The following is a 15159-nucleotide window of genomic DNA, read 5'->3' on the forward strand; positions in this document are numbered from 1 at the left end:
CATAGATACTAATGGTGTTGCTATGCTGGTTTAGCCAGTGTTTTTTTGTGAGTGGAAGAACGAGTCAGTGTGTTTAAAAGGGATCAAGTAGGGTGGGGTGCACAAGATTGTATTACACAATGCCAAATCTGCCCTGAGGGGGTCCGACATGGTTTTGTCTGCCTTCCTTCTCTCTTCCCCCTTCCTGCACTCTCTATTCTTCACTTTTCCACCCTTTTAAAAAAGAGCCATCCTCTCAGATAATGTATTTAGTGTGTCTGAGTGACAAAAGCTTCTTTGCCATAGCGTGTGTGTGTGTGTGTGTGCGTGTATGTGTGAAACACAGATGTAATCACTGAGGACAGTGTGAGGGAGTTCCCACAGTTTTGCCTCCAGCCACATTCTGTCATTAGACAACTCCACCTATGTTTTTGTGTTCCTGCAAACCCTCCCAAAGTACAGGCGGCACAATAAGCACACAGCAAAGTGTCGTGAAAGCAAATAGCGAAATCAAACACCTGACAGACTTCACATGTTATGTTTATTGTTGTTTCAGCATTGCCACAGCAGGACGTCCTGAGCAGGAGTTTAAAGTCCCGCTGTAGGAAGCGACATGGAGCCCAAACGGGGCAAAAATGGCAATTTTAATTCACAAGATACATGTAAGAGGTGTCCTTCATTTCTTATCCTTCTCAACTTTCCATCTACTCTCCAAATGATTTGATTAAAAAGAGAAATGGCGAAGGGATTTCTGCAGGGAAAACCTGTTCGCTCCATGGCATCCGTTGAGATGGTGGAAAGAAGACAAGGAAAAGTGTGACGGACTGACGCATCTTTGCGGTCTTATCTGAGTAAAACATGTAATAAAAGCCACCCCTGGCTCCTGAGATTCACTCAGTAAGATGAGAGCTTGTGACCCTGTGATTAGGTTACAGAGAACTGTCCTCTGTTCAAACGTGAGTCCAAAACAAAGGGCAAGACAACATTGGCATTACACAACATGGAAAGAAACCCATGTAGGGTACATAAGAAGGAAAGGAGGGGGCTAATAAGTGTGAGATGTCACATATTTGTAAGTGAAGCCTGATGCCAGGATCAGACTATTTGACAAACTCGCAGTGTAACATGTATGTTATCATTCAACTGCTATTATATTCATTAGTAGTCTTGTTGATTAGCAGTGCATTGATATTTGGCATTATGTAAACATAAAGTTTTACTACTAACTTCTTCATGCACTAAAGCTTCCAATACAATCACTGTGTACTGTATCAAACGTATATAAACACATAAAATGTATTGCATAAACAGATTGAGTATTGAGACGTTATCAACACAGCCATGCATAATACTCATTTTCATCTCTTTCACACTGAAACACACTCACACACACTTTCACTCTTCACAGAGAAGCTCATGGAAAAGATTTAGCTCGGTTGCTACTAGGTCATTCTTCTCTAGTTTGGCTAGCAAAATAATGATTATAATATAACATATGTTAAAAAAATCTCTATAAAGCTTTTAAAATACACATTGTGCAATATAAGACAACAACTGCTATTTCTTGGCTAAGGCCACAATGATTTTGGTATAAAATACATTAATTTCTGTTCTTAAAGATATAAATAACACATCTAAAAGACTATTTTTAAAAACCTAACAATACATTACAAATCTTTGACATATAGCAAATTGTCACATGACCTTTGTATGTTTGTGACCCTACAGCAGGGTCAGGTCCAGGTACTGTCCCGCCGGCTTGTTCATGAGAGCGGGGAGGGACATGAGAGGAGCATCGCCTCCGCTGGACTGACCAATCAGACTGCTGCTCAGGAGAGACATGGACTCCGCGGGACTCTGGAGGGGGAGAGGAGGGAGCGTTTGGGGTAAGGAAGAGGGGGAGAGGGGAGAGAGTATTATCCCAGTGTAACAGCATCAAACACAGAGCCCTTACACCAGCACCAGATATTACCCATCACCTTCTCAACCACCTGAAGGCTACACCTCTTGTTATTTCACTACATCACCACCAATTGACCGTTCGCTAAGTAAAAAAGTAATTGCTAACTTCCCAAACTTCCCAGAGAACAGTGTTGCCTGTAAAACGTCAGTCAGAAAGAGGACCCCCAGTTTCAATTATTTCAACTTTGTTTCTGAGAAATCATGTTTTATTGGTAATTTTGGCATGACTACTAAAATACTACAATACCCATGAGCCTCAGCCTGCGTTGCCATGGAGAAGAATCCAGTTAGAGGCACGAGTCAGCACGGTAGCAAATTCAAAACACACGTGTTACAGTAGTTAACATAACGCGCTATAGTTGCTGAATTCAACCAAAGTTAACTGATTTAAACGTCAGTATATAAAATAGTTTATAGCTCTCGCTTCCAGCCGCCGTTAGCGGCGCACACGACAGAATATTAAGCTTGGTGACGCTTCTTGCCGAAATGCACCTTGGGAGTTGTAGTTAACTTCTCCCCTGAAATTGTTATGTATACAAGCTTGTTTAGACATATATACATAAACGCCACATTGACTCCTGGATCATACGTCAACGTGAGCGCCATATTGGACCAGGCAAGACTGGCTTGTAACCCTATACAAGTGAAAGGGGAAGCTTCTTCTGGATAAAAAGCACTATAACTTCTTAACCGATTTCAATGAGTCATTATTATTATCGGCATGTATATATATCTATGCAAGCTTGTATTTTTATCATAGAAGCTAGTTAGCCGGACATGCTAATGATTCCATCTCTCATTGGAGCAGATGAACACACACTTAACGGTTGTGTTTTTGGTTTTAGAAAGGTGTTGTTTTAAAACCGTCCAAACTTGTGAGATACAGCATACAGCTTTTATTAGAGACCTATTCACACCGTTTTAGCATCTGGAGAAATCCCAAAGCTTGACATGTTTACTGTGCCTAGTTACGGTTGCTAAGCTATGATTGGACAATCACCATTCAGAGGTGGGGTTTACCAAACGGTCAATTAGCCCTCTTGGCTATTCCTGTAGCCCATAAATAACTTCTCAAGAAGACAGAAATGTAGTAGCCAGCATTACATAAAGCACACTGCCATAAAAGGCAAAACAATTAAAGACAAAAGGATTAATTGAAATCCAAGAAATTTCCTCTAACCACTAAAACCAATCAAAAATGTGTCCATTGTTGCTGCTGCGTGTGGTTAGTGGAAATGTCGCGGCCGTGTTGAGCCCTGTAACCCCTGATGAGACCAAGCCACAGATACAAACCCCCGTCTAAACTAAAGCCCCCTCGCTGAGCCCTCAGCGAATCCTTACCTGCCACCTGCCTCAGACACCTTAAATACACACCCATTCTTTGGGCTGCGTAAGCAATGTCCCGGTCGGGTCGTGAGCGTGCACAGGCCCATGGGCGTGCATGAGAGCATCCTCGGGGGCATACTGTGTTGTGATGAAGGGGGAGGAATGACAGAAACAGGGGGCTGAGTGACAAGCAACCATAGACACTAACCTAAAGGCCAAATGGACCCTTAGACTGGATGAATGGGGGGGGGGGGGGGGGGGGGGGGGGGGGAGTTTGTTAATGGGAGAAAAATACTGCAGTTTGTCTCTTCATTTTGTATAAACTCTCATTGATCAAACCCCTGGGATTCTTCACTCTCTTCCAAGTTAAAATAAGACTTGAGTTCCTACAATTCAAGTCTAAGCAAGCAGCAGTGCATGTGTGACAGAACAGGGAGAGTAGACAGGATAAACTAGTTTGATAGCCTCTGGGCAAACACAGTGGATGCCTGACGATACACACCCACAACAGAAGGAGATTTGAATACAACACTTGGATCCTACAGAGAGGTATGTGAACTCGGAGGATAAACTGTATTAATAAAGAGTTATTAAGCATAGATTTGTCTCTTACCTGGTATGCCTGCATGGCGTTAATGAGGTCTTTGACTCCGTTGCTGTTGTATGTCAGACCTGGCATGCGCATCAACCCCCCCTGGGAGGATAGGGAGGAGGGGGAGGGGAAGAAACCTAGGGTGGTAGGTGAGCCAGGTGGACTGGAGAAAGACGAGAGAAAAGGCACAGACAGACTATCATGAACATATCTAATAAAAACAAACAAATTATGACTTGAAAGCTGCATGTTTCTCAGCAAACAAAGCAAATACGTAACACACGACTGGGAGTAACTCTGGGCGTCGTCTATAAATGTTTTCTCAATGACCAGCGAGAAAACAGAGGTCACTGAAGTTTACCAAGTCCTCTGATAACAGTGTTCAGTTATTAACTACCCTTGTGTCCCGGCCTTTCTCCTTGCCGAGGCGCATTTTACCAAAGCTGCTCCTCTTTTTCCACTTTGAGCAAGAGACTATTTTTGCTGTATATGCACACAAATTATACTAAACTAGAGTAATTTTGTAATTATTGCAGTCCAAATAAGTAGCTGAGCAGCATTAGACTTTGTGTTATTTCACTGTAAAAATCTGGCAAGGCTCACCAATGCGCAACATGTAATTAGATACAGTATCTTGAAATGTTTTAGTCCGCTCGTGTTCTTCAAGTTACCATAATAATACCTCTGCAAACAGAACGTTCAGTAAATCAAACATATAAACAATACCAGTTTAGATTCTTATTATTCGCTTACTCAGCAGCAAGTACACAGTCTGACAGGCTGGGTTTAGGACAAGGAAGCTCTTAAATCTTTCTATTATAGTCCTGAAGTGGTTCACTTTATGTGTGATTACCACGTACAGTGAATTTGCAAGCACGTCTGATTTGAAAATTTCATTTGACATTATTGTGGCGGCTGGACACAGGCAAGCTCTCACAAAGAGATTCAAATTATTATCATGATATATTACAGCATTATTTCAGCATCAATATGGTTTAAACGTGGTTTTGGGGTGTGAACACTATCCTGTAATTTCCCCAAAACAAACTACATTCAGAAGTAGGGGTGTCGGGATACCGGTGTTGACGATAACCGTGATATTTAAAAAGAATTAAATATTTATATCACGTTAATAATACACGTGATAATATTGTGTAAATAATCCAGCGTCTCGTAATGGTTCCAGATTATCTCTCAGACACATATTTGACATATTTTGAGTGTAATTCATTTATAATTAACAAAAGTTTAGTTTGATAATATTGTTTTTGTGAATTATTTTGGCCACAATAATCGTGTAATGAAAATCAGATATCGTGACAGCCCTATTCTGAAGCATTTTATATCTCATGATGTGATATTAGTAAAAAAAATTTATCTTGAAAACTATTAACCACATTTCTTTCATTATATAATTATGCGCAGACAATAAACAATAATATTGAGTTATTGATGAATCCTATCACGAATAATCTGAGGACTTGTGGAAGATTACTGAGAAAACTGGAATTATAAATCCTATCAGATATTTAACATGAAGGGCTGTATTTGAAAGCCACTCTGTTCATTTGTAACATCTCTGTTTACCTTGGGTAGTAGGCTGCGTAGTTCATGTATAGCTGCGCTGAGGCCGGGTAGTAGGCATGTCCAGGTGGCAGGGGGCGTGGGGCCAGCATCACCTGACCCATGGAAGGGTAGAGGGCGGCAGCGGCCTCTGTAGACATGACAGATGGAATGGGGGCGAAGGAGTAGGATGGTGGAGATAGACCTGGAGGAGAGAGAACAGAGGAATAGACAAAACACTTCAATACAGACTAACAGAAATAGAGAGTCGTGATGGTAAAGTCTGGTCATTGTTTGTTTCTGAGAGAAGCGCTCATGCAAACGTGCAAACAATGACCACCATTACTCAGCACCTGACACATGTCTAATTGATGAATGCATGGAGCCCTTATATATATATCCATTATTTGCAAAATGAGAGCAACAATGTCCTCAGAGCACAGAGATTTTGTCAGGATATATTCTGCAGAAAAACAAGACCCAATTTATTTATATGGTCCGTACCATTTTAGGCCCATCAGTGCCGTCTGAACACTTCCCTCCTCCCCAAAATATGTTGTGGCTACAGGCGCGGTATGTTTTTACCTGGAACAGGGACTTGCTGTCTACCTAATCTCTATAAACAGATTCTGCATTTGCATGTTGAATCCGTAGGCAGCGGGACACGATTTTGGTATCGGAAGCGTTCTGGTTTTCCATTTGTAGTCCGAGTAGTATTGGCCAATCACGTTGGAGCAGACTTTGGTTGGTAAACAGTCCGCGTGGTGAGCAAAAGAGGCAGAACGCTTTGACTGAAATGCAGTCTGGGAACCCACCAGCTATTGTCTGACGATGATTTTGCTTTTTATTGGTTTGAAATTAGCTTTTAAACCGGCTACTTGTGAAACAATCCAGTCGTACACATTGTCTCTCAACTCCAAGTCCAGTCTCGAGTTGCTAATAGGAACTACAGAAATATAGCTCCTTGCCCCCAGAGGCTTATCCGTCGTCAGACCGATACCCGATAGGTTCCAAGTTGCTGTCTACCTGTCTAACATGTTTTGCTCAAGAATCATAAAATTGCCATTTTGTCTCATCATGACCTCACTACTATCTACACGTGTCTAGCATGAATCCCTGTGCTGTGTACTTTTCACTCTTGTGAACATCTGCACTTCATGTCAAACAATTCACAAACAGTAGACTTCTTTTTGAAAACTAGGAGTGCACATTTCTGGTGAAGGACTACAGACACAGAGAACAAGGCACATTTCTACGCACCAGCGTTCAGCTCTGCCCACCTTTCCCACAGCTCCACTGATTGGACAAGCACAGGAGACGCACACACACACCTGAGGTGGGCCGGTCTACTGAGGCTTGAATCCCACAACCACCACTACCAATCTGATAAGGCTGGAGAGTTGTAAGCCATTTTGACTTATTATAGACTAGCTGTTGTTGCTTACACTATTCCAACCCTGTCAGATTTTGATGATCAAGCAGTGGTAAGGTGGTAAAATTAAGAATGAGTAACAAACATGCTGCTACAATCAGAATGTGTGAACAACAGGTGAAAAGGTAGAATAAACAGTTAACGTGAGGTTTCTCAGTGCATGCAGATGGGTAATTTAATCACACTAAATTACAAAGAGGTACCACACACACAAACCAACACACACACACACACATTTTTGAGTCCTCCTGGTCAGACCAGATGTCCCCTACCTCCCACAGTACTAGATTGGAGAAAACCCAGAAACCCTGCCCCCAACGGCAGGAGCCCACCTACCCTGCAGTCCCGAAGCACCCCCAGCTCCCAGCAGCACTTACGTCTGGACTTACATGGCGGCGGGCTTAGCCCTGTCCCACTCCTGTTCCGGGTGTGTGCAAGTGTATGTGCGTGTGAGAGCGAGCCTCCCATCAGCACCAGGCCCATCTCCTCTGTGCTGCAGGGGAACACCTCCACGTAGCGGCCGTTTGCCCCGCGCTGGCTGGACATGACGTGCTTGTGGAGACGCTGCGAGGCCTGAATCGCCCGCTCTGGTGAGGTCATCTGGATGAAGCAGTCGCCTGATGGACGAGCCTTGAAACAAGAAACAGTGAGAAGTTAACTCTGCAGCTGAGAGCATGTGAGTCCATGGGTGTGTCGGTGCGGTTATTGCATGTACCTGCTGGTTGAGGACCATGTGCACGCCATGTGGTCTGATATCGTGTGTAAACTCGCCCAGGAAGGTGAGGATGTCCTCTATGCTCGCCGTGTACGGCAGCCCCCGCAGCCTCAGGCAGTCCCTCACACTACAGGGAGCGGGCAGGAGAGAGACTGGGGGCAACATTGACACCAAGGGGGCAGGGGCCACAGAGATCAGAGGGGCCGACGAGTACCGGTTCAACACCTAAAACACACAGTTACAAATTACACACTCTGCCTGCGGCAAAGACAGTCGAGGAGGAAGAACTGACTTAAAGGAGCAGTGTGCAACATTTCGGGGGATCTATTAACAGAAATGGAATATAATATCCATAACTATGTTTTCATTAGTGTATAATCACCTGAAACTAAGAATCATGTTTTCGTTAGCTTGGAATGAGCCCTTCATATCTGCATAGGGAGCAGTTCCTCTTCACAGAGTCCACCATGTTGCTCCGCCATGTTTCTACAGTAGCCCAGAACAGACAAACCAAACACTGGCTCTAGAGAGCCTTTCACGTTATTACATTATCTAAAGGTTACCATAGTTTTTCTGCTTGTAAAAATGCAGTAACGTGAGCAGAGTGCAAAACCGTGGTACCGCCAGCCGCCATCTGAGTGCCATTGCTCCTAAAGTAATGTTATTATGGTAAGGATGGCCTCTGAGCGAGGCGAACAGCGTTACCTCGGTTTAGCTCTCTGCGGCTCATGTTACCGCGGTCTTGGAAAGGGAGGAGTGAGCGGAGGGGTACTCAGTTGGTTGCAATATGCAACCACACCACTAGATGCCGCCAAATCCTACACACTGTACCTTTAAAGGAACAATGTGTAGGATCTGGTGGTATGTAGCAGTGAGATTGCAGAATACAACTTCTCCCATGTGCCACAGTGGCCTACAAAAAAAAAGTATGTTTGTGGGAAGTGAGTGGTGAAGCAAGAGAGAGAGAGAGAGCGCAGTGGCGACGGGAGCGAGTAAAGGGAGCAAGTAACTTCATTGACTCCGGTCCAAGCAGGAAAAGTTAACAGTGTTTGGTTTGTCCGTTCTGGGCTACTGTAGAAACATGGCGGCGCAACATGGCGGACTCGCTCCCTATGTAGATATGAAGGACTCATTCTGAGCTAATGAAAACACAACAATTCTTAGTTTCAGGTGATTATGCACTAATGAAAACATACTTATTAATATTATATTCCAGTTCTGACAATAGATCCCCTGAAATATTACATACTGTTCCTTTAAACTGAGTCTAGTTTAGGGAAGCATTTCTCCCCTTTCCCAGATAATTTGAAAAAAATAAATAAATAAACACTCAAACACCATAGTACATTCTCGCTATTACATCTTGTGCACAACAAAGACTACATTGTGTTTAAATATGTGTTGAAATGTCAGTCAGACGCTGGCTTGTTTGCATTTCTGGAGAGAACCAATAAAACTCCTCCGTCTGTCATACATAAAAGCTTGAGCCTCTGCATAGATATGGTTGTGGGCCGTGAGCTTATCAGTCCGCGTAGATAAGAAAATGAGTCCATGTGTTCATCACACAAGAGAGGGAGAAGGACTGAGGAAGACCAACAACAGAAGAGAAAGAGGGACTAGTAATCTTTCACAGAGCATTTGTGTGTAGGGAAACACACACACAAACACACACCACCATGCTATGCAGGTCCCACCCATAAGCCCTACTCCAATAAGTCCTACAACTAAGGAGAAAAGAAACACACCCACAAAAATATTTTTCTTCGAGGCGTCACCCTGACGTACCTGTTGGACCTCTGCTGCTGTACTCTTGAACAGCTCAATATATCTTCTCCCCAGGATTTCCTTGTGTTTCCTCAGAGCACACTGGGCGTGTTCCTCGCAGGCAAATAACACGAAGGCGTCGCCAGTGGGACGCCCGTCTGGATAGCGAACAAATAGGATGCCGTCCTTCCCTCCGCTGACCGGACACGTCTCTTTGAGGCCCTCCCCCGGGGAGAAGAAGGTGAGCACCTGCTCGTGTGTGGCGGTGAAAGGGAGACCTCGCATCCTCACTATGATCTGGTCCTCGCGGGACAGGAATATTGCTACCTCATTGGAGGTACCTGGCACACACACAAGGTCACAGACACACCTATTTAACCACAAGTATATAAATAGAAAGGATCGCACTGTAGATTTCAACACTATGGCCTTTTTGCCTCTCTTATTCTACAACTGAACCAATAAACATGACTCATATCCCTTCATGATTTTGAGTAATGGTCCAGTACTCCATTTTTATGATGATAAACATCACCACCATGAACTCAACAGGTAATCTCTGTCTTCTGGGAGTGTTTCTACATATGAGTAACATCTTAACTATGCCGAGTTGACGAACTTGTTGCCATCCTAAAAAGCCTTGTAACTATTAATAAACAAATCATGGTTTGGTCATAACTGCTAACTTTTCTACAAGTTAATATTTTCCCTTAGAGATGACGAGTGGGCTGAAAAACGTCTAATGGGCATAAAAAGTCCACTTCAAAAAGTGTAGTTAGGGTGCTGGGACATGTTCAGATCCCCAAAATCAAAATACATGAATACAAACACAGGCGTGGGAGAAAATAGTTTCCTTTTAGTTCAAGCATTCACTTAGCTACGTCTATATGTCCATGTGCGTATATACAGTATGTATGTATGTTTACAGGGTATGTGTATATGTACAGTATACCATTGTTGTTTCTTTTAGTGTATTTTACATTTTTAACGTTAATGTATCTTTAACAATTGTTATTTAATTTGTCCCTGGTGTTTTTGTTTGTTGAATCTTTAATTACTTACAAATTAAATTAAATTAGATTAGATTAGATTAGACTAGATTAAATTAAATTAAATTAAATTATTGAAATCATAATTGAAAAAACAAACATATGCACAAAACCAAACAGCAGGGTATTTTGGTTATTAAATAATTAATTGTGGGTGGATTTTCCCTCAAACCAGAGCAGCAGAACCAAAGAGCTTCAGGACTTAATTTGGTCAAACAATATTGTCTACAAAACACCAACGTAATTATACTAAATGCCTAGGTTTGCTGTTGTTAGGGTAAAATACTGTACAGTACACATGGTTATATCTTCTCACCTCCTGCTATCTTCAGGAAGTCCTCTCCTGTTGCTTTGTAAACCTGCCATTAGAAAGGAAAAAGATAGAAATGAGGAATTATTATCACTATAGGTGTGTAGCTAGGGAAAAGACGTAGGTGATTAGATTAGGTCTAGGTAGTGTGGCTGATTGACTAACGAGTGGGGTTCAGACAGGTTACCTCTATGTATCTGTTGCCCATATGGTGTTTGTGTCTCTGCAGCGCCAGGTCTCGTTGTTCATCACTGACAAAACGAACTAGAGCTTCTCCGTTCCTCCTCCCCTGAGCGTTAAGACACAACGCAGCCCCTCCTCTACACAACACAACACACAGAGCGTTATACAGGATGTTAAACCTTGTGTCAACAGCAGGTTTCAGTATACATCATGTTGACTGATCGACACAAAATCCTCCATAGATGACCGTTAATATAGCTGCTGACATACTTGGCAATGTTGAGTCCTCTGAAGAATCGAGCGATGTCCTGGTCAGAAGACTGCCATGGCAACCCTCTGGCTCTGATCACCGTGTTGTCACAAACTTTCTCCATCTTACTGCTGCAAACAAACACACACACACACACACACAGATATTAGCAGAGCAGGAGTGGACCTGGAGTTGATTTCAGAGGGAGAGAACAAAAAGAATATTTGTCTTGAGCAAACTTTACTCACCAAGTGCCGGTCTCAAACTTCTCACTGACTCTCTCCTGGGTAGGAAACGTGTGGCCTGTAATGGGAAAGCAACAGAGTTTGGTTTCCATAATCAGATCACTAATTAGACCACATAACTGAAACTAATTATAGTCATTTGTAATAAACATGATAATGGTCTAAGGCCTTGGGGGTAAAATGCAGACTATATTTTGGATTTCTGAACTGAGAGTTTCCTTTTACAGAAATCAACATAGAGAGCAAATTACTTAAAGGCTGCAACTCACAATTATTTTCATTGTAGATAAATCTGCAAATAATTATCTCTATTTATTGATTTACCCATTTGTGCTTGAAATGTGTAATATATTTGGGCACATGGGACTACTGTTTTTTCAAACAGACTCCATTATATTTTAGGAAAAAATATTAGTCCGATGTGCCCAAACACTAGATACTGTATAGTATAAGAAAATGTCTGTATTACTAGATATAGTATGAGAAAATGGCTGTCTCAGAAACTACAAGGAGCACAATCAAGTATTTGGTATCTATAAACTCATAACAAATTGAATAACAAAGATATGCACACATGTGTAGTGTAAAAAATATATAATATACGTCATATGGAAAACATTTAATAAACCCAATATTAGCATTTTCCTAATTTTTCAAAAATCCTGACTTAATAAAAGTGTGATATTTTTTATGTGATCTAAAAATTTCAAATGTTGTTCTGTTAGATGGCCAAAGTATGACCAAATTACCAAATAGTACCAGATTTTCAAGACTTTTTTACCAGTCAGAACAAATGTTGTGGTATTTTTCCTTATCATACTATAGTCTTTAGACACAAATGGGTTAATGTTTGGCGTAGAACATGTCAGTAAACTGGGGAAAATGCCAGAAATTAAATGTCTTGTTTTGTCCAACAAATAGATCATAATCCAAAGATATTCAGTTTACTATCATATAGGATAAAAAAAAGCAGGAAGTGCTAACATTGGAGAAGATGAGACCATCAAATAATTGGCTTTGATAAATTACTAAAAACGATGAATCGATTATCAAAACAGTTGCTGATTCGTTTCCTGTTACAGCTCTAATTATCATCCTCGCAGTGCTCTTGAAGTTGCACACTTTTCCGATCTTTCCCGTAAACCCACATTTATGTCAAACTAACTGACAAATCCCTAATGGTTCACTTTTGTGTCAAATCATGTATAGTACTCACTAAATGGCTCAGAAAGCAGGGCAAGGACGATGCTGCCCATGATCTGGACCTGCTGAACTGCTACTTCTGCAGGCATTATGGCTGACGGATCCAGCGTGGATGACGGGTCCCACATGGCGGGCACGTCAACAGGTATACTGAGAGCTGAGGGGGAGGCAGTCAAGGAAAGCAAAAAAGGAACAGCGAAAAAAAAAGTCTAACAGTTCAGAGACAACAGAAAAGTTTTTGTAGGTATGGGTGTGTGACAATAGAAAAAAAAGGCACAAAAAAGAAACACACACACACGCACACACTCTCAGAGACGTTAGTTATCCTGTTCCAGTGGGTGTGTGGGGTTTGCCCTGTTGGCTAAACACACACTCGTCCACTGAGCGCTTAGTAAGGTGCTGCCATTGTTTCCCTATTTGCATTTCAAAACCTCTAGTCTTGCAGCCAACACCCCGTGGCTCATAAACTTCTAATATGTGTGTGGTGGTGTGTTTCTGAGCGATACATGTGCTCAAGAGACCGAGCTGAACGTGCGGATAAATAACCATAAATGCATATAACAGTGTTCAGACATTCGCTGGCGCACCACCAATGTAAACAGGTGACACTTGGAAAGGATGCACTCTGCCATGATGTGCACATTCAAAGCCTTGGGGTCAGGTGAGGGGAAGTGGTTCTTGAACTCTTTCCGAAGGTCAAAGAAGGAGTAGAAACAGTCTGGGACCAGGATGTTCTGGAGAAGGGAAGAAATTAAAAGAACGGATGTGAACATGAGGCCCGTCAACAGCTGCCATTTTTATTGCCGTCATATTTGCTGTTTGCTCAAAGCCAGTAGAATAATGTCTGTGTGACACAGGTTTTAAGACGTGTGGGAGAATGTCACTAGCTTCATTGTGTAGCCTAGGGATTGTTCCATGTGCACGGGTACAGTATGTCCATGGGCGTGTGTCATTAGACAGGTTTCTTTGGCCTCAACATTAAATTCAACCGGTGCTGACACAGCACATCCTTTTGTGTCTGTGTGTGTGTGTGTGTGTGAGCGCTGAAGGTTCCTTGCAGCTCTGTGAGTGAACATCCGCCCTGGCTGCAAGGCGTTCACCCACCCAGCTCGCTCACCTTGCTTGCGGCCTCGGGGTGTATCACTTGACGGATGTGGAGCTGCCCGTCTGTACACAAACACACCGACGTGCCTGCGCCCGCGCTGTTCACCTCGTTTGTCAGTTGTAGATGAAACTGTAAAAACACAGGCGTCAGACATTTAGGAAAGAAATTCTATCAGGGCAGAAGTAGTAATTACTATGTAATAAAATGTGTATTTTTTAGTGACTTCAGTGAGGTTGTTACCAGGTTTAATGCCGTCTCCAGACTTGTGGCTGTGGAGACATTATCTGCTCTGGAGCTATTCTCCTCTTCCACGCTCTCCTCCACCACATCTTCCTCCTCCTCTTTTTCTTCTGTCAAGTCTGTGAGGTCAGGCTTAATGAGGAGCTCATTCACCTTGCCCAACTGGTTCAGAGAAGAAAAAAAACTGGTCAGTCTTGAAACAGAAGACTACATAGAAACTCACATGCTGTAGGCTGACGTAATAGCCTCACATGGCTGTAACATAGACATTTATTACATTTATATTATCACATAGAAGAAGGCAAGTTTAAACATCTTACAATGTAGACATCATTAGGAGAATCTATTTGTAATCTCGTTCTACTGAATAACTTCAGAGCTTATTTTCAGCTCATATATGTTTACTCACCTGAGTCACAACATTATTATAAATGAATATATAGATAAATCATTTGTATTTAAGTCTATTTCAGACTAGTTGTTTACCTGCCCACTCCTTTACTCACCACTATACATTTCCTGCTTTTCATTAACAATAACTAGCTGTAATAAGTATTGTTTAGTAATAACTTTTTTTTACCTTTTTGTTCTTTACATCCACGAGCTGCCAAACCAACTGCACGAGCTCCTTCTCGTCAGATCCCAGCAGCTCTCCGCTCGCGCCAGATGTGGCGGTGAAAACCACCACCAGGTAATCTACCTGCGCCGTCATCTGAACACAAACACAGCCCAAAAAAACACACACAACTAATCTAATGCTGCACAAAAAGTAGGCTATAAAGGACAGTAACTGAGGAGACACGCGGTGAGCCGAGAGGTATAAACACCTTTACTTTGATCACCTGAGCGTAAAGGTGAGGTTTGTAAATCCAAGTTTGGTCGCGTGTTAAATGTTAGTGAAGCCTCCCGCAGTCACCATCGCGGAGTAATGGCTGCACGCTCCTCGATTTATGTAGTGCATCTACCTGTGTGACCACGTGACTCTCTCTACCTGGCCCCTCCCTCCTTCAGGTGCTTCACAGATTATAGGACGTGGCAGAATGCGGAGGATTGTACATGTCTATGCATAATACTGTTCAGTATTTAAGTAATTTAAGTTTGTTATCACTATTATGTACACTGTTAAGAATTTCCCAGTAAAATAACAGTAAAGAACTGGCAGCAGGGTTGCCTTTATGTTACTGTAAAATTAACATTATTATACTGTCGCTGAAATTTACAGCTTTGTACTGTTAATGAAA

General features: G+C 42.3%; 1 protein-coding gene and 1 long non-coding RNA gene across 6 annotated transcripts; one reads left to right on the forward strand and one right to left on the reverse strand.

Annotated features, from left to right (window-relative positions):
• Positions 1 to 503: 503 nt before the first annotated feature.
• On the reverse strand, positions 504 to 14900 carry esrp1 (epithelial splicing regulatory protein 1). Of its 5 annotated transcripts, XM_074653723.1 has the most exons (17): positions 14761 to 14900; positions 14499 to 14630; positions 13919 to 14080; positions 13691 to 13807; positions 13196 to 13307; positions 12587 to 12730; positions 11374 to 11428; positions 11146 to 11256; positions 10880 to 11012; positions 10699 to 10741; positions 9355 to 9674; positions 7570 to 7794; positions 7232 to 7484; positions 5447 to 5627; positions 3881 to 4022; positions 3316 to 3405; positions 1566 to 1836 (listed from the first exon to the last, which is right to left on the reverse strand). In XM_074653723.1, the coding sequence occupies exons 2-17, from the start codon at positions 14628 to 14630 to the stop codon at positions 1702 to 1704; spliced, it is 2355 nt and encodes a 784-aa protein (XP_074509824.1). In that variant the 5' UTR covers positions 14761 to 14900; the 3' UTR covers positions 1566 to 1701. The 5 variants fall into 5 exon arrangements, with proteins under 5 accessions (XP_074509828.1, XP_074509826.1, XP_074509824.1 ...); XM_074653727.1 differs by having other exon boundaries at positions 504 to 1836; positions 3283 to 3405; positions 7244 to 7484; positions 14499 to 14848; XM_074653724.1 differs by having other exon boundaries at positions 7244 to 7484; positions 14499 to 14848.
• Positions 2092 to 4024, forward strand: LOC141779077 (uncharacterized). The gene is made up of 2 exons (XR_012596189.1): positions 2092 to 2269; positions 2320 to 4024. It is a non-coding gene; the product is annotated as an uncharacterized LOC141779077 (long non-coding RNA).
• Positions 14901 to 15159: the final 259 nt, after the last annotated feature.

Source organism: Sebastes fasciatus, chromosome 12 (assembly GCF_043250625.1).
Source record: "Sebastes fasciatus isolate fSebFas1 chromosome 12, fSebFas1.pri, whole genome shotgun sequence".
NCBI classification, from domain to species: Eukaryota; Metazoa; Chordata; class Actinopteri; order Perciformes; family Sebastidae; genus Sebastes; species Sebastes fasciatus.

Coding starts and splice junctions, on each gene's coding strand:
- esrp1 (XM_074653723.1), bottom strand. CDS start 14,630: ATGACGGCGCAGGTAGATTACCTGGTGGTGGTTTTCACCGCCACATCT. Junction 13,308..13,690: donor ACCCCGAGGCCGCAAGCAAG/GTGAGCGAGCTG, acceptor TCCCTTCTCCAG/AACATCCTGGTCCCAGACTG. Junction 3,406..3,880: donor ACGCCATGCAGGCATACCAG/GTAAGAGACAAA, acceptor ATCACAACACAG/TATGCCCCCGAGGATGCTCT.